Source organism: Lingula anatina, chromosome 5 (genome assembly GCF_051362555.1).
Source record: "Lingula anatina isolate TDL-2025a chromosome 5, LinAna3.0, whole genome shotgun sequence".
Taxonomy (NCBI): domain Eukaryota; kingdom Metazoa; phylum Brachiopoda; class Lingulata; order Lingulida; family Lingulidae; genus Lingula; species Lingula anatina.
Genome location: NC_141771.1, coordinates 17886440 through 17912729, shown reverse-complemented (window position 1 = coordinate 17912729; position 26290 = coordinate 17886440). Strand labels below are relative to the sequence as shown.

Genomic DNA, 26290 nt, shown 5'->3' with positions numbered 1-26290 from the left:
TACGGGCAAATGTTTCAATCACTTGAAAAAACTGCTAGAAATCGACTGGACCAGGAGGCCTCTCGTACCTGTATTTTTCAAAGCTACCGGTATTTATATATCAAGGTTAGTTTTATCTGGTACTCATTATGATTAATTTATTCTTCTTATTTGTTTTGTTAGCACTTGCATCTTAGTCATTGTAAAATCCACTAGCCAGTAGAAATGAGTTGCAAAATATGCTGGTATGATTAGGGTTAAGGAAAAAATTTAATGCATTATTCTATAATTATAACAATTATATGATAAATGAACGATTTTATAATCCGTTTTTTATTTTTATTTATTTTAATTTATTTATTTATTTATTTATTTTTATATGTATATGTAAGTTTAACGTGAATTGCATTCCGATAAAGACACAAAACAAAGGTGATCGTGGTCTCTTTAGACATCCAACTCATTAATTTTTTCTTTATTGTGATCCGCCAATCGGCCGATAAACGCTCCGTAGCCTCCGAGGCATTTACCTTCATCAAGGTATTTTCCATTCTTCTAGCTTGATGAGCTGAGGCCATTTTGCCTTTAGAATAGGCCAGAAACTTTCAAATATTTTCAGAAATATCGCAGTGCCCCAACCCTAGCCTTTCGCAGGGTGGGGAAGGCTCGCACCCTGAGCTTCAGAGATGACGTGAAACAAACCTATACACTGTAGCATACCGTTGCCGTTTCAAGTATTCTGTTTGCTTGTATTTTGAAGAGGTTTGCTTTAAGTTATCTCCGAAGCTGCATTCAGAACAGTGCACTAACTAGGCTCAAATATGGCAAACCACTACAAAGCTTGCCGTCTAATCCGCTAATAGACACTGAACAGATTCCCCGTGGGGAAGTATTCAAGTGGGTCGGCCGTATTTGACCCGCGGGCTAGTTAGTCCACCGTTCTGAATGCGGCCTGAAGCTCAGAGTGCGGCAGCTCGAGCTCGCCTAATGCAGCGTCTCCGCCGTGCACTTTCCATCGCAAGCACAATTAATGTTTAACCCGGACTGGTATTTTCTAGCTGTTTATGTTTCCCTGCCGGGGTGTGAGAGGGAAGACACTAATTATTTTTTATCTGTATTATATCATAAAGATTTGTCTTCGTTATCAAGTGTTAACAAGTCTTTAACTGTTAGGTTTTCAACATATCGTTGTTGATATACAACATAAGTCAGAGGTTGTACCCCCCCCCCCCCCATTCCATATGCTTTTAACTACAAATGGTCACCTCACAGGTGTAAATTATGTAAACAGTGCCTTTTATTCCAGAAACCACATCTGACATGACTAATGGTGCAGAAAATACAAAACAGCGGTTTAAATATCCACATTTTGTACCACCTGTTCAAATTTATAGCATGTACCCCCTCATATCTTATATGCCACTGATATTTCTACAGAGGTAAAAAAATATTCATAAAATTGGAAAGACACTTCCAAATATCACCAAATTTTTCTTAAAGAACTTGGCGGAGTTGGTCCAGATTTTTGGAGGTCGGTGCTCCTCTGCATTGCACTCCCCAACAGTCTCCATCTTTTTCAAATGCAAAAGTTGGTGAATTGACACAGAAATTCAATTAATAAACAAACTTACCCACGCGTACAATAAAAAAAATTTTGAACACGTTTATTAGTTTGTGAACATTATGATTAGTGTACATATGGAGATGGCAAATCGCTATAAGCATTATATGCTCATCTAAGATAACATTAAAATGTATCTAATTAACTAATAAATGTATATTCGTTATAGAGAAAAAAGGTCGTATTATAATAATACTGGATAATAATTTAAAAAAATAGTTGGTAACAGGGGAGTTGGAGGGCCTGGCACATAGGAGGACAGCCGTGGGAGGGAGTAGACAGTGGACGGGAATCAGACTGAGGGCGGTCGAGTGGCTAATTCATAAATGCACATTTTCAATTAGGAAATTAGCGACAATCACAAAAATCCTGTCGTTTTGACAACAAGTAAGAGATTTATGACTGTGTAGGAAGAGGTTAATTTTATCCTGTTGCGTTCTGAAGTTAGACATTTAAGCCGGTTAGTTGATAGAAATTTATTGCCTTATAGAAATTATATATACCCCTTACAAGGGCACTTTTCGCCCACGCACGGTATAAGAGTAAGACTGGGTTCCCATGCCTAGATCGATCCATCTGGATCGATCTAACTCCCTGGGGAGTCTCACTAAATTTCTATCAACTAACCGGCTTAAGTTAAATGTCTGTCACGCCTACCGAATCAACTGAGGGGTAAAGATAATTAGGCCTACCCCCTAACAATTTTTCTAGGCGCGACAGACATTTAAGCCGGTCAAGTTGACAGCAATTTAGTGAGACTCCCAGTGGAGATAGATCGATGCAAATATCTGTGGGAATGGTCACTAAAAGTATGACAGATCTAATAACGGACCCTGACAGTGAGAAGGAGAACGTGGACAATGATTGGCTTGGTTAATACAGCTAGAGTCAATCAAACACAAGCCCAGGCCAGTAACCCTGTTATGATCGAAAGCAATCAAATAATACAATATTATAGAACAGCTTGAAGTAAGGTCCACCAAGCCAAGGGAGGAAACCAACACGATATTTTCTGAAGCAGGCTTCCTGCTTCAACTGCCACTCCGCATCATGGAGCAACAGTTTCGTCAGATTCTACATATAGTGGCATCTTTATGGCTCTATTCCCATAGATTTTAGATCGATCTATCCCCGCGGGGAGTCTCACTAGATTACTTTCAGATAATCCGACTTAAATGTCCGTCCCGCCTACTACAAGCTGTAAGGGGATAATTAACTTTCGTGTCCGCCCGGCTGACAGCTATTTAGCGTGAACCCCCAGGGAATTAGGTCGATCTAAAGTAGGTCGATCTAATCTATGGAAATGGGGTGTATGACTGTCTATCGGGCACAAGATCCACTGACAACTGCCATCCCTTTAAGAGCGCATTCAGAACGGTGGACTAACAGATCCGCAGATCAAATATGGCGACCCACTAAAAAGCTTGCCGCTTAATTCAGGATTAGACACTGAATAGATTTCCTGCGGGGATTGCGCAACAAGCATTCAAGTGGGTTGGCCATATTTGATCCGTGGATCAGTTAGTCCTATGTTCTGAATGAGCCCTAAGTGACTGCTATATACGAAAAGCCATCTGAACGATGACATTAATTTCAGACAAAAATTCTCGCTGGACACAAGATAAAGGTGCACAGAACTGGCCAGATGCATATCTGTGAATGTTAAGTGGGGGAAAAAACAATCAACAACAACAACATGTGGGCTTTGTAAGAGGTGTGCATTGTGATCAGTGTGTCTAGTTTGGATATGATTGCTGGACCTGAAGTAATTACATTTTACATCAGTGGCAAGGTAGTTTAATATCATATTAAAACTAGGGCTATAGAGACAACAACAACAACAACAAAATAATAATAATAATTTGAAAAAAGAAGGCCTATATACATGTATAATTTACTAAAGCTGATTTTTTGTCCTTAAACTGCCTACATGTAGATCAGTAAAGAATATAGTATTGTAGCTCTCCATCAAATGTATTGTACGTATTTTATAATGTTTATAATGTTTGATTTACCAAAAAGCTTCTTTCGTCTTATTACAAAAAAAAAAAAAAAAAAAAAAAAAAGGGATTTGATATTTAATGCCAAGACATGACCCCGCCCGGAAGGAATGTGTTGCACAAATATGCTGATATGATTAGGTTTAAAGTAAAACATTTAATGCATTATGAAAATGCATCGTCCTTTTCGATGTCACTTTTGCATTCCTCGCAATTAAACGCATGATTCAAGTGACAATGCAATGGGTTATATATGGGTTACATAAGCAATATTTTATCTTAGACCCCATTCCCATACCTGAATTGATCTTGCAGGATCGACCCATCTTCGAGGGGATTCTGGCTAAATTGCGTTTAGATTAAACGGCTTAGACGACTGGCACGCCCACTGAAGCTGTTAAACGACAGTTAATAACCCCCTTATAGTTTCATCTGGTGATTTTTATATGAGCACGTTGCAAACAAAAGGAGGCGTTTTTTATCTGTTGGATCGATCTACATAGAACGATATACATGTAGTTCTATTGGGAACGAGCCCTGATAACATTTGTCACTAGGTCACAGTGACCTAGACGACATTGACCGGCCACTTTATTGAAACTCTGAGACCTTTTCAGATATTTCATTTTATGTGATTTCTACATTTGGTAGATCTTTCTTGTGCCTAGAAAAAATTAGCCGGGGGGGGGGGGGGGGGGTGGATAGCGAGAGTTTTGAAGGAGAGAAGTAAAGGTCCGAATCCAATTTGCTGGGTGAGTTCATATAGACCTAATCACATTCCAATGTGAGAGGAGACGACTTGACACAGAATTCACCTTAAAACCAAACGAGCGCAAAAGAACAAATTTTATAGCTGGTCGGTCAGTGAACTTCTGACGGGGTCCACTTGACCCCTGACCGCTTTTATCCATTATTATTTTCATTATTCTCAACATCTGAAATCATACGTCTATTGTATATACTTTTCTGTGGCCACTGGTTGGCACCTACAGGAGGCTTACATAAAATCTGGTTATGTAAACTTTATAAAAGGATCCCTTAAGGAACAAAAATGCGTGGGGTTCAACGAACCTCAATAGATCGAAATAAGGTTAGGGTATCTTCGTCATATCCGAAGAATGCTACCAATCTGCCCCCCCCCCCCCCCCTCCCCAGCCTGCGTCTGCGTCTCTTGCGCAATATTTGTATAAGCCTAGGTCCCAACTGCGTTTTGGGCGCAAGGATTTTAGGTTCCTTGCGTCCAGCTAGGACGTAGCTAGATCGCACGTAGCGGCTGTTGATCATGTCGAAATGTTTCTACGTGCTGTCTGCGTCCTTCCAAAAGTCGCACGACGGACGTGCTCTTCACGCACGAACTCTCACGTTTTCCCCATTTTTTTTGGCCGTAGACCGCACGTAGCAGTCCGTACGTTCGGTTGGGACTTAGGCTATACTAAAGCCTACGCTTTGCTGAAGTCAAGCGAGCTTGCACCCTACATGATAAGTAAAACCAGACAAATTCCACATCCCTGTGTCACATGGACGTAAGAACCACCCCTTTTGTCAGGAAAAAGTCCATTTTGGGTAAAATTTGATCTAGGTACATATAAGTTTCATTGTAAAAGGTCCACTTTTTCAGAAAAAGAACCCCCCTTTTGAATTTGCTGGCTACGAGACTGCTGTGCATGTGTTCTAAGTGATTTTATTACATGACACAGAAAAAATATCCCCGTCTACTACAGCACTTTATATATATTTATCAAACTACGTTTTGGTGCAATTATTAATCCATTCTGAACGTCCACGCCAAGGATCTGGTCAAGATTTCTAAAAAACGTCAAATTAAAAAGGATGCAAAAAGAAAAGACAAAAAGGTACTTTTGATACGCAAGTTTTGAAAGACGTTCTGTTTTAACGGCATCATCAGTGGAAAAAATGACATAACAAAATATTCCACACCAATAAATAAATAAATAAATAAAAATGGATAAATAGATAAAGATTAAAAAATTCAAAATGAAATAATAATAAAAAATCTGATTGCATTCAGCGAGAATCCCCTTGGAGCTAACATAGGGCTCTATTTCCATAGATTTTAGATCGATCTATCCCCGCAGGGAGTCTCACTAGATTACTTTCAGATAATCCGACTTAAATGTCCGTCCCGCCTACTACAAGCAGTAAGGGGGTAATTAACTTTCGTGTCCGCCCGGCTGACAGCTATTTAGCGTGAACCCCCAGGGAGTTAGGTCGATCTAAAGTAGATCGATCTAATCTGTGGAAATGGGGTCTTAGTGTGTATTGGACGCCGCGTCAAATATCAAGATCACTTAATTAAGCGCCCTTTACACTGGAAAGCGCCCTTCGTGCGTCCCGCGGTACGGCCCCGTTTGAGAGTAAAAATTAATAATACTTTAAGTGCCGATAACTGGCCGATCATTTAGCATTCATTTTGCAACCAAAACGATGCATGTGGCTCCTTTCTACGACCACAACGATACCAGTTTCGTGGTCGGACAAAGAATGCAGAAAGAACGCCGTCCAGTGTAAAGCTGCCACACGAGCTGCTTTAATTCATCCCCTTGAGTTAACTCAACTTGAGCTAGTCCAAGCGGAAAAACTGGGGCAGGTTAGATTCAACTTTATTGTGCCACTGACCGCTGGTCAGACCGTCCATTGACCCTTCGACCGACCCTCCGAGCCTTTGCTCCGTGAGCGTTCGTACGTTCTTTATTGTGCTTCCCAATTGAATTCATAATGTTATCTTTTTCTTACTCCAAATATTTCACAAGTCCATTTTCACATTCTTGAAATGCATTGAAAATGAACCTACAGGCAAATTATGTAAACACTTGAAAAAACTGCCAGAAATCGACTGGACCAGGAGGCCTCTCGTACCTATATTTTTCAAAGCGGGAGTTCTTAGCTATTTGCAGTGGCTATTTATATATCAAAGTATAGTTTTATCTGGTACTCGTTATGATGCATTTATTCTTCTTATTTGTGTTAGCACTTGCATAGTCATATTCATATATGTAAGTTTAATGCAAAACTTATTCCTTTTAAAACTGCGATAATGACATTACACAAAGGTGATTGTTGTCTTTTTAAACACCCGACTCATTCAATATTTTACTGTGAACCAACAATCGGCCGATAAACGCTCCGTAGCCTGGGCGGCATCTATACCTTCATCAAGGTATTTTTTCATTCTTCCAACTTAGTGCACTGAGGCGATTCTGCAGTCACACTTCAATAGGCCAGAAACTTTTAAATATTTTCAGAAACATCGCAGTGACCCAACCTGTCACAGGATGGGGACACACCATTCTCATGCCCACCCAAAGCTCGCACCCTGAGTTTCAGAGATGATTTTAAAAAACCTCTACACTGTAGCATAGCCTTGCAGGCCCGTAGCCAGCAATTTCAAAAGGGGGGTTCTTTTTCTGAAAAAGTGGACCTTTTTCCATAAAAACTTCATGTACCTAGAGCAAATTTTAGGCAGAGTGGACCTTTTCCCAGAAAAAGGGGCGGTTCTTTCGAACCCACCGAACCCCCCCCCCCCCCTGGCTACGGGCCTGCCGTGCCGTTTCAAGGAACTTGTTTGCTTGTAAACTGTAGAGGCTTGTTTCAAGTTATCTCTGAAGCTCAGGGTGTGGCAGCTCGCCATATTAGGCGTCTCCGCCGCGCTCTCTTTCATAGTAAGCACAATGACTCTTTAACCGTGTGGCTTGTCCTCAAACATACTGCAGTGACTGATGCAGAACCAAATGCAGTTTGAGCTTGAAATCCAATCTGATTAGATTTTATTTTAAGGGGAGGGGGGGGGGGCTTTTTCATTATAGCCTACACACATCAATACTTTTAAGGTGTGACTTTGAACTCCCATGTGTCTCGAGTCCTGTGCTGGGTACATTATCTGAATATTCACAGTAACAGTAATGCCTAAATAAAAATTGATGCTGTTAATGCCAGTAAGCGTTATATACTATTAAATCGAAATTGACAAAACCCCTATTTTGTGCACTGTCATCGTAAAAAAACATGGAAGGAAAACTGTCTTACTTCTCGTTTCCAAACTTAAATTAAGAATGGTTCTTAGGGCTGAAATAAAGCTCGAGTTGGAATACCAGCCTGATTCGATTCATTTTTTAATAAAGTTATTCAGCTGTGTGATTTTTTCATTTCTCACATATTGACATTATTAAGGTGTGACTCTGATCTCCCTTTGGCTTGGTCCTCACCTAGGAATGAAACTCTTGCGTAAGTATTCAGAATTCGAGTTCGCACCGAGTGCCGAATGAAGTCGACGAAGCGCATCGGTGGCTTCGTCGGCCTCCGGGGCCAATGAGAACTGTGTCAGTGTCCGGAGTTTTCACACCGTGACCGGGTCAATCCCCACCAAATCGCCGACCTCGCCTCGCTAACCAACTGCAACGCATATCATTCGGCTAACCGTATCTGAAATTTACGTGTACCATAGGAGTTCAGCAGACTGTAGCATGCACAATATTATGAGTCTTCACAACTTCAGAAACAATAACAGCGACAATAACAACAACAATAACAATAAGAACGTAAAGTTAAAACAACTTTGAATTTATTTATCAAGTCGGTTCGGGTCAAAGACATAAAGTTACCAAGTGCATACCCTCTACTAGGGCGACAGAGTTTTCACAAGATATTCGCAGATATGTCTTTAGATAAATAGACAGTCATTGGATTCTCTGGCTTTTTGAATATTTGCCTATAATATCTGCCACCCTGCTAGGGGTACCAAGTGCAACTCTAATCGCATCGACGGTCAGCCAGTACGATAACTGCATTTTGTTTTAAATAAAATGGAAAACGTCTACATCAAACAATGTGTTACTTTCGCTGAATGCAATCAGTTTAACAGGTTGATATCACTCCTGCCGTTGAGCAGGATGCAGAAAAGCCGGTGGTTATACAAGTATGCTGGAAACAAGAGTAGGCGTGTAAGAGTGGGTTCCCATACTTAGATCGGTCCATCTGGATCGACCTAACTCTGGGAAGTCTCACTAAATTGCTATCAAATAAAAAAAAACGGCTTAAATGTCTGTCACGCCTACCGAATCACCTAGGGGGTAAAGATAATTACCCCCTAACAGCTTTACTAGGTGTGACAGACATTTAAGCCGGTCGAGTTGACAGCAATTAAGTGAGACTCCCCAGGGAGATAGATCGATCCAAATATCTGTGGGAATGGTCTCTAAATCTGTTTAACTGGTTGCATAGCGATCGAGAGTCACCGCAGAGTTGGATCGATCTGCATAGACCGATGTTTTCAATGGGAATGAGCCCTATGGGGCTATTAGGTAATGGTGGACTGGTTGATTTCACAATTAAAAGTAATTTTCCGTGATAACAGCCTTGGGGCTGGCTGCGACTTTGTGAACTTTCCAAATACAAAGCAACATGAGGCGTGAACGAAGTAGCGATTAAAAAGATTGTAAATGTTCAATACTTGGCTGACAAAATGGAAGGGAATATGTATCAATATTGCAAATGATGCCAGAAAGAAATGCGCAGCGTGTGTAAATAATACCGTATAATGACAGAAAAGCAACACCTGGCGAAATAAAAGTGTACGTTATAATAGTCGGTGTCACCATAACACTGATAGTCTTATTCGCCACACACTACATACTAAAGGTGTGTAATTTGATCTTAAGGTAACATCATGTACCCCATATTAACTTCACTTCTGTAAATAATGTATTATGTATTCTTGGTGTGAAGCTGTCTTAATATCAGTTACAAATTTTCTCGAACAGCAGATAAGTAGATCGAGGATTATTTTTGTTCCGTTTTATGGTCGCTTAAATTTGATTGGGGACTTTGGAGTCATTGGCTATTTGTCATTATTTCATTCAATGCTAATCTATTGTTTTAATTATTATCATTAAATTAGTTTATTTTATAGAAGGTTTATCCCTCGCTGAAATCATTCACAGTCTTACATCCACTTAAATACTCGACATTTTACGCTTCTTTACTTCTTTGTGGCCGCTGAAAAATCGGATATAAGACATAATTAATAAACTTAATTGGGAAAAATGCTCCATTAATGTAATATGACGTAATATTATCAAAGGCTCGCCACGCGCGTCTGTCTCTGTTCATGCGAACGCGCACACGGCGGTCAACTTCATTTGTCCTCTTTTCTTTCAATTGGCCTCTTTTATGTTATGGGAGATCACTGTTGACGCAAGAGCCGGCGTTGTCCCCAAATATCCCAGCACTTGACCGGCATGTCAACCTGCCTTGTTCCCAAATGCATTCCTTTTTGCCGAAATCAGTGACTGTGTCGCGTGTCTCAGCATTCGTGTGTCGCTAGAGGGCGCTGTCCGAGGACCAGTTGTATAATATATATATTTAACCGCAAGGATTACCGACTTCAGACCGGTCCACAATAAAGGACGGTGTATCCCCCCTCTCAACGCATCGCATCAAATCTCCGCAGTGCAAGACGAGGTTCGAGTATGTGTAGTCCCCTGTATAATTAACGCTTGCAGAATAGCTCAAGATCAGGCAAGTACCGGTATGTTCATGATTTATCAAATTTCTGTAAAGAGATTTTTTTTTTCAAAATCAGAAATGCTTCTTGTTGAATGTTATTAGTAATATTTAATTTTTTTCTGCATTCGAGAATATTTATTTATTGCGCGTATTGATTAAGAGGGAGTGGCTTGAAAAAAAAATTTACAAAGACATTTTTACTTCCGCAATTGACTAAAATATACCTTTCACGATTTAAGAAAAATATGTTACAGTAGTAAAAGAAACGCTGCATTACATGTATGTTAAGGAAACAAGTTCATTGGGTTTAGGTCCAGGGTCCTTTTTCGCGAAATACTATATTTAGTTTATTGAGCTAAAATTGACGCCTTATTAGCTTTTAAGACTTCGGTGGGTAAAGTCTAGAATACATGTGTCACGGACGCCCTGTTGTGAAATCGTGCGCGATTTTCCGTGCAAATTTTATGGCATCGTAAGTGGCTATGGGCTACGGCGAATACGTTTACCTTACGTGCCGGTGCCGTGTCGTTACGCCGACATGACCTCGAGGTTCCAAAGAGAAAATTCGGTTTATCTGTCGTGCAGTGATCGTACGGAGCCTTTTCAGTCTTGGTACAGTGTGACGTTGCCGTGTAGTTTCACGTACTGAGGATGGATACGCTGCCGGCGCATATATGCCCCTTCAAGTTTTAGCAACCAAATGGTCAGATTGAGAATGACAATCGGACTGAGGAAACACACTACTTCAAGTTCGTGCAAGTGAATTACACTAATAAGTTTTAAACATCTTTACTATTAATATTTACTATTGTTATGCTTCCTAAAAACACCAAAGGTGAAAAGAAAAGAAACCAACAATGTGTTTAACCGCAATCACCGCAAGTCCTCTGAACAATTCCTTCACGGGAACTGTGCGATTCCATCTGAGATAATGCTACGGCAAACAGGCCTACGATTTTGTATATTATTTCACTCTAGTTTTTTTTAATTGTCCGTTATTTTTTATCGCGTCACCGATGATTCGGTTTCTCTAAAACCCCTCATGGATCGAACGGTTCATCAATTTGGCAAACGTTTACTGAAGATATGTAAGGGTATTTTACTTCGAATACTGAACGGGCGTTGCCCGCGGGATCGGGAATAGACTAGAAGGAAGGAGGAGTATCTAAGTGGCTGACGCGAGTAAGTTGTTGACCCGTTTCCTCTTCAATGCACGTAGATCAACCCATACACGTGTGACCTGCCCTATTATGTTCCAGGGCCACAGATAGGTCTTCCACTAACTATTCACAGAAAAGACCGGGTTTATGTAAGCGCCGACTAAACACGTGCTGAGGTAACTACGGCCTTGGCCCCATTCCTATAGACGACATCGGTCTGTGTAGATCGATCCAACTCTGCGGGGACTTAGTGCAATCAGTTTAACAGATTAACCTGCCTCCTCCTGTTTCCAACGTGCTTGTATAATATCCAGATTTCCTGCATTCTATCCAATGCCAGGAAGAGGCGTGTGATTGCACTCAGCGAGAGTCCAAGCAAAGCTGAATCGATCTACGTAGACCGATGATCTCTTTGTGAATACAGCCTAAGGGGTTAGAAAGCCGCCGGAGCAACAAAAATAGTTACATAAGATAGGGAAAAAGCAATGGAAATGTTTTAGTGTGTATTGTGGACACGTGCACACTTCCGTGAAATGTGATCCTGTTGTGTAACTAGGACTGGGTCCCCATGCCTAGATCGATCTAACAGGATCGATCCATCTCCAAGGGGTTTCTCGCTAAATTGCTTCCAGCTTAAGCGGCTTAGATATCTGACACGCCCACTGAAGCTGCTAAACGATAATTAATTATCCCCTAACAGCTTCAGGTGTGACAGACATCTAAGCCGCTTAAGTGGAAAGCAATGTAGCGAGAATCCCCTTGGAGATGGATCGATCCAAAGTTAGTACGATAGGATCTGGGAATGGTCCCTTGCAAAGGCCTACACCGGTATATATTCGAAAGAAATGTATTTTCGCCCCCCTGGCCACGACGAAAACACGTGCCGTTCACCTGTATCCTGATTAGTACGTAGGTATTGTGTAAAGGGTTGGCGACCCGCGGGGTGTTTACCTGTGTTAAAGGACACGGGAGGTGACCTGTAGTAGGAACAATTAGTGGCTCCATCAATCAAGAGAAAAATAAGCTTAGTGCCAATGTCAATAGGTTAAGACGCTAACTCATACCTGTAAAGCAAATAAGGGTATCTCGTATCGCTTTTAAGATTATATTGTAAAATGCTGTCCAAAAACTCTTGGGATAAGGAGGGTCAATGCCCCCTTAGAACTTTAAAAATTCAACCTACAATGCTTTTGGTATTCTTGGGTTGGGGGTGGAGGTAGGGTGGGGTAGGGTGGGTGTGGGTTAGGGTGGGTGGGGTAGGGTGTGGTGTGGTGTGGTGTGGTGGGGTAGGGTGGGGTAGCGGAGGGTGGGGTGGGGTAGATTGGGTTGGGGTGGGGGTAGGATGGGGGTGGGTGGGGTAAGGGTGGGGTTGGGTGTGGTGTGGTGGGGTAGGGTGGGGTAGCGGAGGGTGGGGTGGGGTAGATTGGGTTGGGGTGGGGGTAGGATGGGGGTGGGGTGGGGTAAGGGTGGGGTTGGGTGTGGTGGGGAGGGGTGAGGCGAGGGTTTAACCTCTGCTCCTGCTTCCTACCCCGACAGCCGATAGCCCTGGATTGTCATACAACAACTTCTTTGAGCAAAAATGTAAGCTAACGGTACGGAAAATTTTAGGCTTGTGTTTGAGAATTTTCATGTATAACAACTTCTTTCTTTCGACGAAGACCAGACGGAAATTGCAATAGCCAGCAGTTATCAGATTTGAAAAAAAAAGGGACCTGTACATTGTACAATCGTTTCACCCTGTTGGTTTGGATGACGATAAATACATATATTTCATTATCATTAGTATTATCATCATTATTTCTTGTGCATGCATGCACCCTGCCACAACGTGCACATGTACCCGATACTCGTTCCAAGAGCATCAACAGCATAATGGTCATTAACGCGGGATCAAACACGGGTCATCTTGACCATCGGAACAATTACGAGGCCCAAGTAGTTGGCCTAAGTTACAATACGATCTGGTTTATCATTAATTTGATCCTGTGGCCTAGCCTCAACTCTGATTTCGACATATGATAAACTCCCTAAAATGTTCATCATTATCATGGCGATTTCCATCCAGTAGGCATGGCAATTAGATAGTCTCATAGACTGGGTTCCCATAGATTTAGATGGATCTATCCGGATCGACCTTACTCCTTGGGGATTCACGCTAAATTGCTGTCAGGTTCCGAGAGACGAGTGCGCACAAAAGTTAATTACCCCCTTACAGCTTTTAGTAGGCGGGACAGACATTTAAGCCGGTCAGACTGACAACAATCTAGTGAGACTCCCCACGGGGATAGATCGATCTAAAAATCTATGGGAATGCACTCATAGCCGCGTTTTTAAGAGCCGGTGTGGAATATAATATGGACAGCCCTCCTAACAATACGCAGTCCGGTGTCGAAAAAGCAACAACGGACTGAAGACCAACCGACACACTAGTTCCAGATTGCAAGACGTGGCTTTTTGGAATGTAAAACAAATTGGAAAATCAAACTCTTCTAACGAAAGATTACATGGTTTTCTTTGACACATTTTTTTCTCTTTGTTCATAGGTCTTATTGCGAAGAAGCCGAAGAAGATATCTGTATAAGTATGAACGTGAAAGGTGCGTTAATAAAAATACGTATATTAAAAGTTTATTAAGATATGCCAACCGCTGCGGATTTAAGACATCTTATATGAGAGAGAGAGAGAGAGAGAGAGAGAGAGAGAGAGAGAGAGGAAAAACTTAATTGATAAAATGTTTCCATTTTCCAAAATTGATTAGTTAATCCATGCGTTTATTTATTTGTTTATTCATTTATTATAGATCAGAATTCACCGAGTCAAAACGCTGGCCAGCACAGCCCAGCCAGTGCTTTGTACGTCGGCGATGAACATGCCCAACTGTCACCGTCAACGCTTGACTTACTTGGCGCACCAGACGAAGATTTTCTCTTCGAGGACAGCTTAGACCTCAGTGTTTTTGAATCTCCCACTGACAGGGCGAAAGTTGTCCCTCCAGTTGCCCCGGCAGCGTGGATGGCGCTACTAGACTGTGAGACCGCTCCGCGCGAGGGAAGCTCGCCGGTGCCAGCGGGTACTGAGACGCACGCTGAAGATAACAATGGGCATTCTCCTCAGATAACCTTTGAAAACTTGCAGCCGGTTTTGCCAGACTTTCAAAGCGCGGACACACACAGCGGCTATAGAGCGTTCAAAAACGAGTCGAGTCCCTCTTTACAATCTTGTCTGGCGCAGGGTACTCGTGACCATTCAGGTAAGTAAGAAGTAATGATACACCCGTAGATAAATATACAATCAAGAGTAGATAGTAATAAATGAATCAACAATCAGTGTGTCTTGACATCTCCTCTCCTTCTTGGCAGTGAATGGGATTTTTTTATCTCTCTCCGTTTGATAGTTCGTCTTTACTATTTCTTTTCTCTTGTGTTCGAGTTTTCTAAAAAAGACTTAGAATTCGTATACCTTTATCAAAACAAGGTGTAAAGGAAAATATTTCACGGCTTTCATGTTATCGGCATGATGGTGGATAAAAAAGGTTAAACGGGCATACAAAGCGGTTTTAGTTGGAAATAATTCACAAAAACAGCACCTTAACAGCATCAAACATTCCAAATAAACAAGATATATTTCAAATTTAACATCTAACACGCACCCAGTACGTAGAAATAAAGAACTAAAAATCGCATTTACGTCCCGCGATTGTAACATACCTTGCGTGTCACGTGACTCAGATACTAAAATATGAATGAACGGGCGGGAAGAAGTGTGGGAAAACTGCTCAACTTACTTTTCATCCGTGAAGGCCGAGGGAGTAGGCGTACCACGTGACTGCACTGATTCAACAAGTCAATGCAGCGGACGATACGAAGAAAAAACTCTTTAGGCTAGCACGTAAGAGGGATAAAAAGCAGAAAGAAGTAGGCCTACGACACAAAACTTGCACCAATTAAAGTAAAAGTATAATAGAGTGGGCAATGACATGTCAACAGAAGTAAACAAGACGTTTAACGTTCAGAAACCTTGCACTGAGACAGTTCGTCGAATGATGCAATGGCCACACTGGTTAGGAAGCCCTGATAGTATTAGTAGTAAAAGGTGTGTGTGCAATGAATCAATCGTGCGCGCGCAAACCGTTTTGGAAGACAGCAGAGCGTATAACTTAACGCGAAGAACGGACAAAAAATGAAGTTGAAATCGCATTTTGACGAATAATAGGCCTATATACATATAACGGTGATGATTATTTAAGATAAGCAATTTTAGACACCACTCTTATATCATCTCAACAATCATGATAACACCCTCCCGCAGATTGTATGCCCCTTTAAAAAAGCAAAAAAAAAAAAAAAAAAAAAAAAAAAACATAACTTTTGGTTGAATGGTCTGTTCAAGCTGATTTTCTAACTCGACCTGTATTCCATTAAGATTGATCACTAGTACTCCTGTGAGTTTTAAGACAATTGGCCTGTCGGTTTTTCTTGAAATGTATTATCAGTATTGCATATATGCTGAAAAAAGCGAAAAAAAAAAACAACAGCATACATGTACCTTTTGAAAAAATGGCCCGACCATACTGATTTTAAAACTAGACCTATATTTTATAAACATTCATCAGTACCGTAAGTTTGATGACAAAAGGTAAACGTTTTTTCCGCTTATCGTGTTATTGTTGAAAATGCATGGCGACGACAGCGACGACGGCGACAACAGACGCAGATGACGGCTATATGTACAGACACATCTGTCCCTGTACATAAAAAAGAATCTTTTAAAAGTGTTTTTGTGGAGAAATATACCATATAAAAATACGATTGAACCATCTTTCCTTTCACGTGTGTAAATATTTCAGTTTCACTTAGGTCAAGGTGCCCGACCTGTTATACCCAAAGTCCGTCCGATTGCCAAAGTGCACGCGTCTGCAAAATACGTGCTCTTGAACCAGTGACCTAGCTTTCTCAAGTTCCTTCTCTAATGGAAGCACGTCACGGTAACCGCAGGGAAGAGACCGGTCCTTCTTTGTCCATAATTATAATGACATGTTTATAGGGCGCTTAATGCAAAAGAACCTCTAATCAGCGGATAGAAGTTGGCCATTGACAACTGAATTGTACAAATGAAGGTGGAGATCACACAGGTTTTAGTGAGTCTCAAGGAACATGAATACAGCTTGGTGTTACATGGTGGAGGGCTTTCATTACAATAGCATTTTCGGTTTTTTTAATCGACTGATAAGTTTTATGTACACACAGCTAGGTTTCAATACATATCACATAACAGGTATCATAGTTTACCTTTTATACGTGTGCGTGTATCTCTAAATCCGTAAAGTATCATTTAATCTCTCGCACACCTTACGTTAGGCCACGCGGTGCAGAGGAAGAGGAAACAGCACACCGTACTAAACTGGTTACTGCTACCATTATCCCTTAAAATTTGACTTCTATAGGAATCTCGATTAAAAGATCTGTAATGAGACATGTTACGCATTCTTGCGCGAAGAAAAAAGCCCCTTTTTTATCAAGCAGAAAACATACTAGGACATGCCCTCGATGGGTCAACAGGCAGCTCTATTCGCTAAAGTTAATGGATTGTTACATGATCCTCTAGACCTTTAGGTACTTCTGTGAGATAAAGAATGTCTTTTTTGACTGTATACATTACCGGTTTCATAGATTAAATGTAATTTTATCTTTACATAATATTTTATATATAGTATTTTTAAATTTAAATAATACACTTTAGTCAGGCAAATTTTGGTGTGTTAGACAGGTTTATTTACCTAAATCTTAATAGAAACATGGCACCTTCTTTAAATCGAATGTAAAGAATAGGATGATTTGAAAAACAAGGAAAATTCACTTTTTCATTTTGAGTATTGGTATGAGTTTTATTTCCTCTTTTATCTTCATAAAACGGCTGAATCTGTAGTTTATCCTCAACTTCAAAATAGCCAAATGATACATTTGTTTTATTAGTTTTTTCTTAGGCATTTCACACACACACACACATGCCCGCATATGCAATCACCAAATCAAATCAGTCCAAAGTTGATTTTAACCATCGGACCAAAGCTTTAGTCTCCTCTGAAGGGAGATAAACCCGATCGGTTCAAATTATGAGGGAATTGAATACGGCCAAGTTCCCAAACGTATCGGTTACTCCACTTCGAATATACTGGTCTTTCGATGTGTAAAACATAATGATATTTTATTTGGATGGCACTGGACGAATTTCATGCTTAGTTAAGCTGATCGGACGCCAGACAATGGACGCTACACCTGTAGGTATAGGCCAGAGTATATGCCGCGCCCTTAAAGGCATACCTAACCCTGAGAAAGTAAAGATTCATCCTCCGATCAGAATCAGCCACATTCAGAGTATATAACAAAGAAAAATGAAAAAATCATTTTCGAGAATTTTCAGCACCATATTCCATATATTCAGCGTATTTTGGTTTTTGAATCACTCATTTCAAGGGAGAAATAGACTGGTGAATTTCACACGTGATAGTAAAAAGGACCAATTAACTCTTAAAGGAACAAAGAACTCTTAAAAACGGGTTTTATAGATCGTAGTTTTCCCATGGCTTTGAGATATGGATTACTGACAAAGGAAAAAATGTTAAGGATTTCTTAGTATTTTTTTTTTTCTTGCATAAAGGTATAATGTGCATTGTACGCATACAATAGTCCCAGCCCACAGCGAAAATGTCCAGACTGGCGCTTTTTTGCCAGAGCTTTGGTTCGTCACAAAGCACACACAAAGGCAACAAGACAACGGACGATCCTACGACTCTGATAAAAGCGAAGAAGTAGGCCCGTAATCACCTGGCCTACCCAAGCGTCAAAAGGTTATGTCTCCGATGACCATCTTGATGACGTTTGAGCCGTCTGGTTGAAATCTGGGCACTTCTATCAATTGGATTTTAACTACTTGGACACTGTAGGTCAGCGATTTTCATGTGTAGTGGTCATTGGCCGAAAGCCGTGCAAACCAGAATAGGGAAATTACTAGTTTTGTCTCGATTAGTCTGTCATTACTATTTTTTGTTGTGTGGGTGAAAAGAGGACCTCCTAAGTGTTTTAAATTTAATCTGGGGTCGACGCTTTGAGAGTTTGACATCTTAATGGCCCACCTGTTGTGCAAGAGTGTCACCTAACGTGTATTAGTTTTGACTGGTTCAAACAGTTAGAGGCATATTTGTGAAAGGGGAACAAATCCCCCGTATATCGTAGTCACACTTTAAGCCTGGGTTCCCATGCTTAAACCGATCCATCTGGATCGACCTAACTCCCTGGGGGTTCACGCTAAATTGCTAACGGCTTAAGAGGCTTATATGTCTACCGAAACAGCAACGGGGGTATTTAACTGGGCCTCGCCGATAACAGATAGTTTAGTAAGACTCCCCGTGGAGATAGATCAATCCAAATATCTGCGGGAATGGTCCCTAAGACCAGTCTAAATGTTTTGGAACAGGCAATCCGCCCAATGTCAGAGGCGAATCCAGGATTATTTGAAGGGGAGGGGGGAGGTCCGCGGATGCAAAGACGACCCTACCCCGACCCCTTGGCGTAGGGTTCGGGGCCCGCTGTTGGGCACCACAAATTTTGGTAATTTAGAGGGCGCACGGGGCCATTCTGTACGGTTTATAACTATGATTCAGCTAGTCAAAACTCTAATTTCAAGAGGGGACCATTTGTGTGATTTTTTCAGGATTCGAAGGGGGGGGGGAGGTCAGGACCTCCCTGACACCCCCTCTAAATCCGCCACTGAATGCTCGAATAGCCATAGCTCATTGGTGCAACGCACTCTCCACATATTCATCTTTCTCACGGCTCATTATAAACCCCCACGCCTTGCAAATAATGAGCATCGTCGCTGTTTCCAAAAGATTTTTACAGGTTAACCGATGCACGCCCCTTCCCGCCTTATCGATATATTGTGTATCCCCCATCTGATCCTACTAGGACCCAAAATCTATCCTAACTTACAGGTACAGCGTTCTAGAAATGAATCCAACGTTTTTGAAATCACGTTAAGTGCTACCAGTTTACATTTCTTTACTTTGAAAACGTGAAATGCCAACTTTGAAAACTGAAACAAAGCACAGACAACTCCTTGCCCCCACTCAGGTCATGGCATTTGCTGGTGGTGCCGCCAGGTGTCCCAAACAAACATCAATCTGAAGTCGTGTGACTGACTGATATCTTATGAAAAGATACAAAAGAAACTGATGCTCTGTAAAAATGTTTCAGAAAGGCAACAATGCTATTTATTCTCTTTAAAAAGGTACATTAAATTAAAGCTGCCTATTGGAAGACATCGATAAAAATTCAAATTGCTCTTAACGGCGGCGTTAAAAATGCATATCAAAAATTTTAATTGCGTCTGTATTTGATATAGTAGTTTTGAGACGATTTTGTATCTACGCAAACTACCACGTTTCCGTGAACTTATCGAATTATGGTCAAACCATATGGTCAAGTAGTTGCACTGTAGCTGTACTCTAGTAAGACAATTAACGTCATGGTTAATTGTCAACACTTGTACAACCTCAATCATAAGTTTTGCCGATAATTAAGCTATTTCACGTTTTTCTTTTATTTATTCACGAAAAATTAAGAATAAAAAAATCAGGTTATTAAAATGTCACGACACATTTGTGAGACATAATAAGACATTCACTTATCAAAGGCTGAGGTGGAATATTGTTAGTCGGAGGATTGTCCTTTACGCGATTTGCAATCGACGCCCTCATCATGGGTCGTCCAGGTGACTCCCTATCGCCACCAAGTCTACGACGTAATTATCAAACATAACAAAAAAAAATGCATCTTTTCACTCATTTTTACACTCATTTTGATAAAGACTAAAAAAATACGTCTTTGTTTTCAGATCCAAGGGCCACATCTGCTAGCCCAGGGTCGAGCAAGTCCTCTGTGAAGCAACCGAAAGGAACACTGTCTAACCTTTTGTCGGGCTGCGACTATTCCTCCGCGATAGACAAAATCTGCAAGGTCGATCCAGACATCCCAAAGAGAGTGCGCATGCTTTGCACGGCTCCAGGTAATATTTCAATTCCGTTGATGCCCAGTAAAATATGGTGTAACGCAGGTATTAGTTTGTTCATTGCGTTCGTTTGAGCTCTTTCTTTATCTGTCTTAACTTTTATCAATATATGTATATCAAAAATATATCAACTCTTGGTCACAATAGAAATTCTCCCCTCTCTTTTTCTTTGGTCTCTCTCTCACTCTCTCTCTCTCTCTCTCTCTCTCACCCCCTCCCCCCCCCCCCACCCCAACGATCTCTTCAGACCTTCTTCCTTCCCCTCTTGGTATGGCAAAAAAGGAGAAAAAAATAACACTCAGGACAAATTTATTCGTTTTTGCCCAATGGCTCATAAAATTTTTAATCTGGTGAGCACTATAAAAGCACAGACCTCGGTCAAATAAAGGGCAAAATTTTTCTTTGAAAAAATATTCAAATATTTGGAGACCTAATTCAATTGATATTGCAATCACTTCGTTCCTCTTGTGGCACAGCATTCCTGAAAACTTCATCAAAATTTGTCAAGAACTCTTTGAGGTAATTCGTTCTCTAATGAACAGACACATTGCTAAGCCAACACTGATGAAAAAAAAAAAAAAAACGTCCTTCTTTGGCAACAGTAAAAAATATCAAAAACTAAGGATACATCGTAATTTTTTTCTTGTATAGGGGAACCAGAGTTTGACCCCAGAAGACATACTGTTGAGGAAGGGGACGTGATGCCTCGACCTGCTATCAGGCGCATTAAAAGGGTAAGTATATATATATATATATATATATATATATATATATATATATATATATATATATATATATATATATATATATAGATATGTGTGTGTGTGTGTGTGTGTGTGTGTGTGTGTGTGTGTGTGTGTGTGTTTGTGTAGTATACAGAGAGCTCAACAACGCGGAGCATTTATACAAAATTAAAAAAATAAATATCATTTTGAATAATATCATTTTGAATTAACACCTGATGATCGGGCATACCCTATGAGTATGTTCGTGAAACTCAAGAATTGAGGTTCACACGTCTCTCGTGTATTTATTTATTTTAAAACTGTGTGTGTGTGTGTGTGTGTGTGTATGTGTATGTGTGTGTGTATGTAAAATAAATTTCATTTGACTGAAAAGGATAAAGTATACCGGGTTTGTGCGCAAAGTGGACTTCCTGGTGCCCAGTTTACTGTATTTAGGCGCCTGTAGTTATCACTCTAACTGTAAAGCTGTCAAAGCCACAACTTGCGGGTATTTTCACGTACTCCCATTCTTTACACACATTGCCCTGCTTTCAAATAGCTTCAGGAGTTTGGCTCCGAATTCTCGAAGCTGTTTCTGGAAAACACGGCAACTTCCCTCGCTAATAACTAATTTCCAAGGTTACATGGTCACGTGGGCACAACTTAACCTATCAGGAGCAGTCTAACAACACTCTCATGGAAATCCTAGTCAACTAAGCCATGGAACTCAATTAAGATTTTTTTTTGTCAAACTGGGGCCCGATAAAATACTTTATTTCCCTCTGACATCGAGAGATATACTGAGAAATGTATATATTAATTTTTTCAGAAATGTATTCCGGAAAACGACAAGGATGAAGAGTACTGGAAAAGGCGTAGAAAAAATAACGAACAAGCCAAACGCTCCAGAGACACAAGGAGACTTCAAGAAAACCGTATTAAAATGCATGTTATCCACTTAAAGAGTGAGCTTAAATCTGCCAAAGAGCAGTTGAAGAACGCTTTGCTCGAGAACGCACGGCTACGAAGTGTGGTAAATAGTCAGAAGCCAGACGATGGGTGACTGATTGGATAGAAATGTCAGAATAAGTACTTTTGGGAACCCGTTTGGCATGAGAACTTTAAACTTTGAAGTTTGGTTATAACTATAATACCTCCCGGTCCCCTCTTAAAAATTGACTAAAAAAACAAAAACAAAAACAAAAAAAAAAAAAAAAAAAAAAAAGGGTAGTTTTCCACTGAGTTGACAATAGTGGGCCTATCTTTCAACATCAGATAAGAAATCGTTTGACCGAAAGTCTATTTAAAAGGATTCACCCAAGCTTTAACTTTTGTCCAAAACCTTCGGTATTATAGTGAAGACCACTCATGTACTCTTGTGAAACTGAACCCATTTTGTCCAACCCCATGTAGATCATGACGTTTCATTGGTGAAGCGAACTTGTGAGGTGGCTGAAGGATTCTCTGTAGTAAGATAGAGTTTGGCTGTGCCATATATGTCAGGCTTAACAACATTTTCTTCAATCCACCGTTCTCAATTTCCAAATTGATTAGCTTTTAATCAGTTTTGAACTCTACTCATATATAAGAAAATAACGTTTGGCGTATATATGAAGCAGGGGCGGATCCAGAGCTTTTTTCTGACAGTCTTCCAAATTGTCTTTGTTGATCCATCCTCCGTTTTTGACCGTCTTCCGACAGAAAAATATATACCCGTCAATGTAAACTTGAAAATCTGACCGTCTTCCGGAAGTCCCAGAAGACGGCCTAAACCCGCCCCTGTGAAGAACGGAAAGTAGCATTTTGAGTTCCTTTAGAAAAGTTTATCTTACATCATATCTAAATGATGGCAATTAATTGAGAATATATGAATCGTAATGGGGTTTTGTATTAAACGTGGAAGTGACATGTAAAAGGTTTACGTATATTACGCTCGCCAAATGTGGTCTCGTGAAAATAGATGGTTCACCAGTGAAATGATATCATTAAAGTCGTCATATTAGTTATTTTTACTTCAAATACTTGAACGAAGTTTCATTTTATTTGGCAGTTACCAGTAGCATCCACCTCCCTGAGACAGACGTGTACTTATTCTGGCAACACACATGTTTAATATACGAACTGCTCATTGCCGACGGTGAGGAAGCCAAAAAAAGACTTGACGATTTTTTTTCTTTACTTTACGGAACAAAGCCATGTTACGAAAGGATAGCAGACGCAAATAGTTACAATAAGAAGCGACAGGCCTTTTGAGTATTTGAGTAGCCTACATTTTTACTTTTATCTGACCGTTAGTTTCCACGACTTTTTTTTTGTTAGTGGTACTGTCATGTACAGATGACGCAATATTTTGAGTAAGGTGAGGTGTTTCTCAAAAAAAAAAAAAAAAAAAAAAAAAAATGTTCCTCAGAATTTGTTTGACAGCAACAAGACGCCAACGCCTGGTGTTTTCGCACTTAAACACTGGACCTCACACTGCTGTGGGAGTTTTGCACATATATCCGTTACAAAGTGCATTTAGTTAAATTAGTTCTCATTATTTTTGTCATTTTTTGTTTGTTATATAGATGACGGTCTTATGGAGCAAAAGTAGCTCTACTAAAAGGGATAACAACTGTTCATTTTGGCCAATAACGAATTTTCCTGGGGTAAACAACAATTTTTCCATTCTTACCAATGGTAAATGAATCCATTTCTACTTTCAAATTTAGTCTTAAGAGATTATTACAGACTATAGCCATCGATGGAGGTCACATGGTCGGATGACAAGCACAGATTTTAGAATAATTGCTTTAAATTCCATTTTTGGTGGGAAATAGAATATATTATATTTCCTTGGGTTGTTTACAATGTTTTTTTTTTTTTTGTGAAATATGGATTTCATACAGAGAGTTGTTATCCCTATTCAGCTCCTTAATTATTTATCACTTACGGTTTCAGACATTTTGCTACCACGATCTTCAAATATATTAGTTCAGCTTAAGATAACGGTATGCATAATAACAGTATAATTGTTATATATATATATATATATTTTTATAACTTTTTATGTAGAAACGTGGCAGTGCATTTACCATATTTGCTTATTTTATGAATTCTCTTGTATAGATATTTTCTAATTTAACTGTACCATTTGATGGTTAATGTTAAAGCACAGATAATATATTATGACAATTGCATAACACAAATGTCAATTATAATAAAGCATCTACATTAGACATTATTTTTGTTTTGAAGTTTGACAAAAAACTCCCTGCTGCATGCATTTTATTCGCATATTTAAAAAAAAAAACAAAACAATTCTTGATGGTAAAAATCTTCTTACAGTTTGCACATATTAACAATACAGTATTAAAACTGTTTTTTACCCACTCAAATGTTAAAAACTTTGACATAGGCATTCAATAAGAAATCCTGGTAGCGCTCAGAGAATTCAACTTAGTTACAAAAAAAAAAAAAAAAAAAAAAAAACTTTGACATAGGACATTTACTGACAAAAAGATGGCGGTGCATCGCAAATACAACAAAATCACAACAAATACTAACTTTATAAAACAATATCAAAATTTTTAAAACTCAGTTGTCTTAATAATGGAATTCTATAAGCGTCCCAAGACAAGCGAACCTTCCAGGGTACTCTTGTCGAAAGCCATTTGTCTACTATGAAGCCACTGGTCTAAATTCTTAAATATAACGTACTTGTCTAGACAGAAAACGTAATACTTTCCTGCATCTTCAATGTATATTTCTTTTTACGCCTTGTTGTCCATCAATGATAGAAGAAAGAATGGGCTATAAAAGGCCAGACAGGCGGTCAACGAACTCGATCTCACGGTACAAAAGCACTGCCCTCTACCAATTACACAGATTGATTTTTCACATGATTTCCACTGATACGTCACTCGTTAAATAATGGAACTTTTTCTGCACACGTTACAGAAAAGTGCATGCGCCGGGGGATTTGTCTGGCAGAGGGTACGAAAGCACTAGCATTAGCCTGTCTGCTGGAGAAAACCAAAATGAAACTGGTTTTGACCTAGAGGGCATTTCCAGATATTTAGATCGATCTTACTAGATCGACCTAACTCCCAGGGGGTTCACGCTAAATTTGCAGTCAGCCGACCGCGCGCGGAAGTTAATTACCCCCTTACAGCTTGTAGTAGGCGGGACGGACATTTAAGCCGGGGATAGATCGATCTAAAATCTATGGGAATGCGCCCTTAGACTTTTCTCTCTTTTTTTTGACAAATGAGAAATCATAGCAGTTAGGGCCCGTTCCCAATGAAACTAATCGTTCTACGTAGTTCCAACAGCGACTATAGCTGAATGCCAACAGATAGGTCGCATTCAAACCAAATGAGCCTCGGACCAACTGATCCGCAAATCAAATATGGCGGACCCTACATGAAAGCAAGACCACCTAATCCTCATATGGTCTCCCTGCCTCCACACGGATTAAATTTCGACTTCGAGGTTTTTAACCAATTAAAATTGCTAGGCCCCTGTAGGGTAGACGCGTGTGGAAGCGGGGAGACCATTCAGAGATTTTTCGGTATTGCTTTTCAGTGGGGACTGCCATATTTAGTCCGCAGATCAGTATAACAATAAACACGCCCCTCCTGGCGTTGAGTAGTAAACCTGGGCCCAGTTTTAACACTGGATAGCGCTATCCTGAGGATAACACCATCCACTGGATGAAATTGGACAGTTCTCCAGATGATATCAGCCAATTTTAACCACTGGGTAGCAATATCAGAGGCATAAATAAGTATCTAGGGATTAGAAAACATTATTTTACCCGCAGGGTAAGCGTCCAGAGGGTAACAATTTTATCCAGTGGATATAGTGTTAGCCAGAGGATAGCGCTATCCGGTGTTGATGAAACTGGGCCCTGGTGATTATCCGAGTGTGTCGGGAACAAGCGGAGCTAATCTGCTATATTTCATTCAGTGAGATTCCCCGCGGAGTTCGATCGATCTGCATAGAACGAAAGTTTTATTGGGAACGAGCCTTTTGCCGTTAATTGAAGTCTACAATTTTGATGTCTTTATCGAGATTGCAAGCGATATCTTTCCTTCTATCTTCATGGTGTCGCTTGAATTTTTCACGCAGATGTGAGCATTAAATGGTGGTCAATGGACCCCATACAGTACAAAAGAACTGACATTGGTCAGTTTGGAAGGTCTTTATCTGATATCAGTTGGTCGAAGAACTAAA

The 26290-nt window shown here is 40.2% G+C and overlaps 1 protein-coding gene across 1 annotated transcript; it reads left to right on the top strand.

The window, feature by feature from the left end:
* Positions 1 to 24291, top strand: LOC106166040 (uncharacterized). The gene is made up of 6 exons (XM_087014157.1): positions 1 to 105; positions 13826 to 13878; positions 14083 to 14532; positions 20175 to 20345; positions 21000 to 21082; positions 21903 to 24291. Exons 2-6 carry the CDS (start codon positions 13866 to 13868, stop codon positions 22134 to 22136), a joined length of 951 nt encoding a protein of 316 aa, XP_086870283.1. The 5' UTR covers positions 1 to 105; positions 13826 to 13865; the 3' UTR covers positions 22137 to 24291.
* Positions 24292 to 26290: the final 1999 nt, after the last annotated feature.

Bases quoted from the DNA above. Each gene is read 5' to 3' on its own strand.
- LOC106166040 (XM_087014157.1), top strand. The intron at 14,533-20,174 runs GTAAGTAAGAAG...CTTTGTTTTCAG, and splicing joins GGGTACTCGTGACCATTCAG to ATCCAAGGGCCACATCTGCT. The intron at 21,083-21,902 runs GTAAGTATATAT...TAATTTTTTCAG, and splicing joins CTATCAGGCGCATTAAAAGG to AAATGTATTCCGGAAAACGA.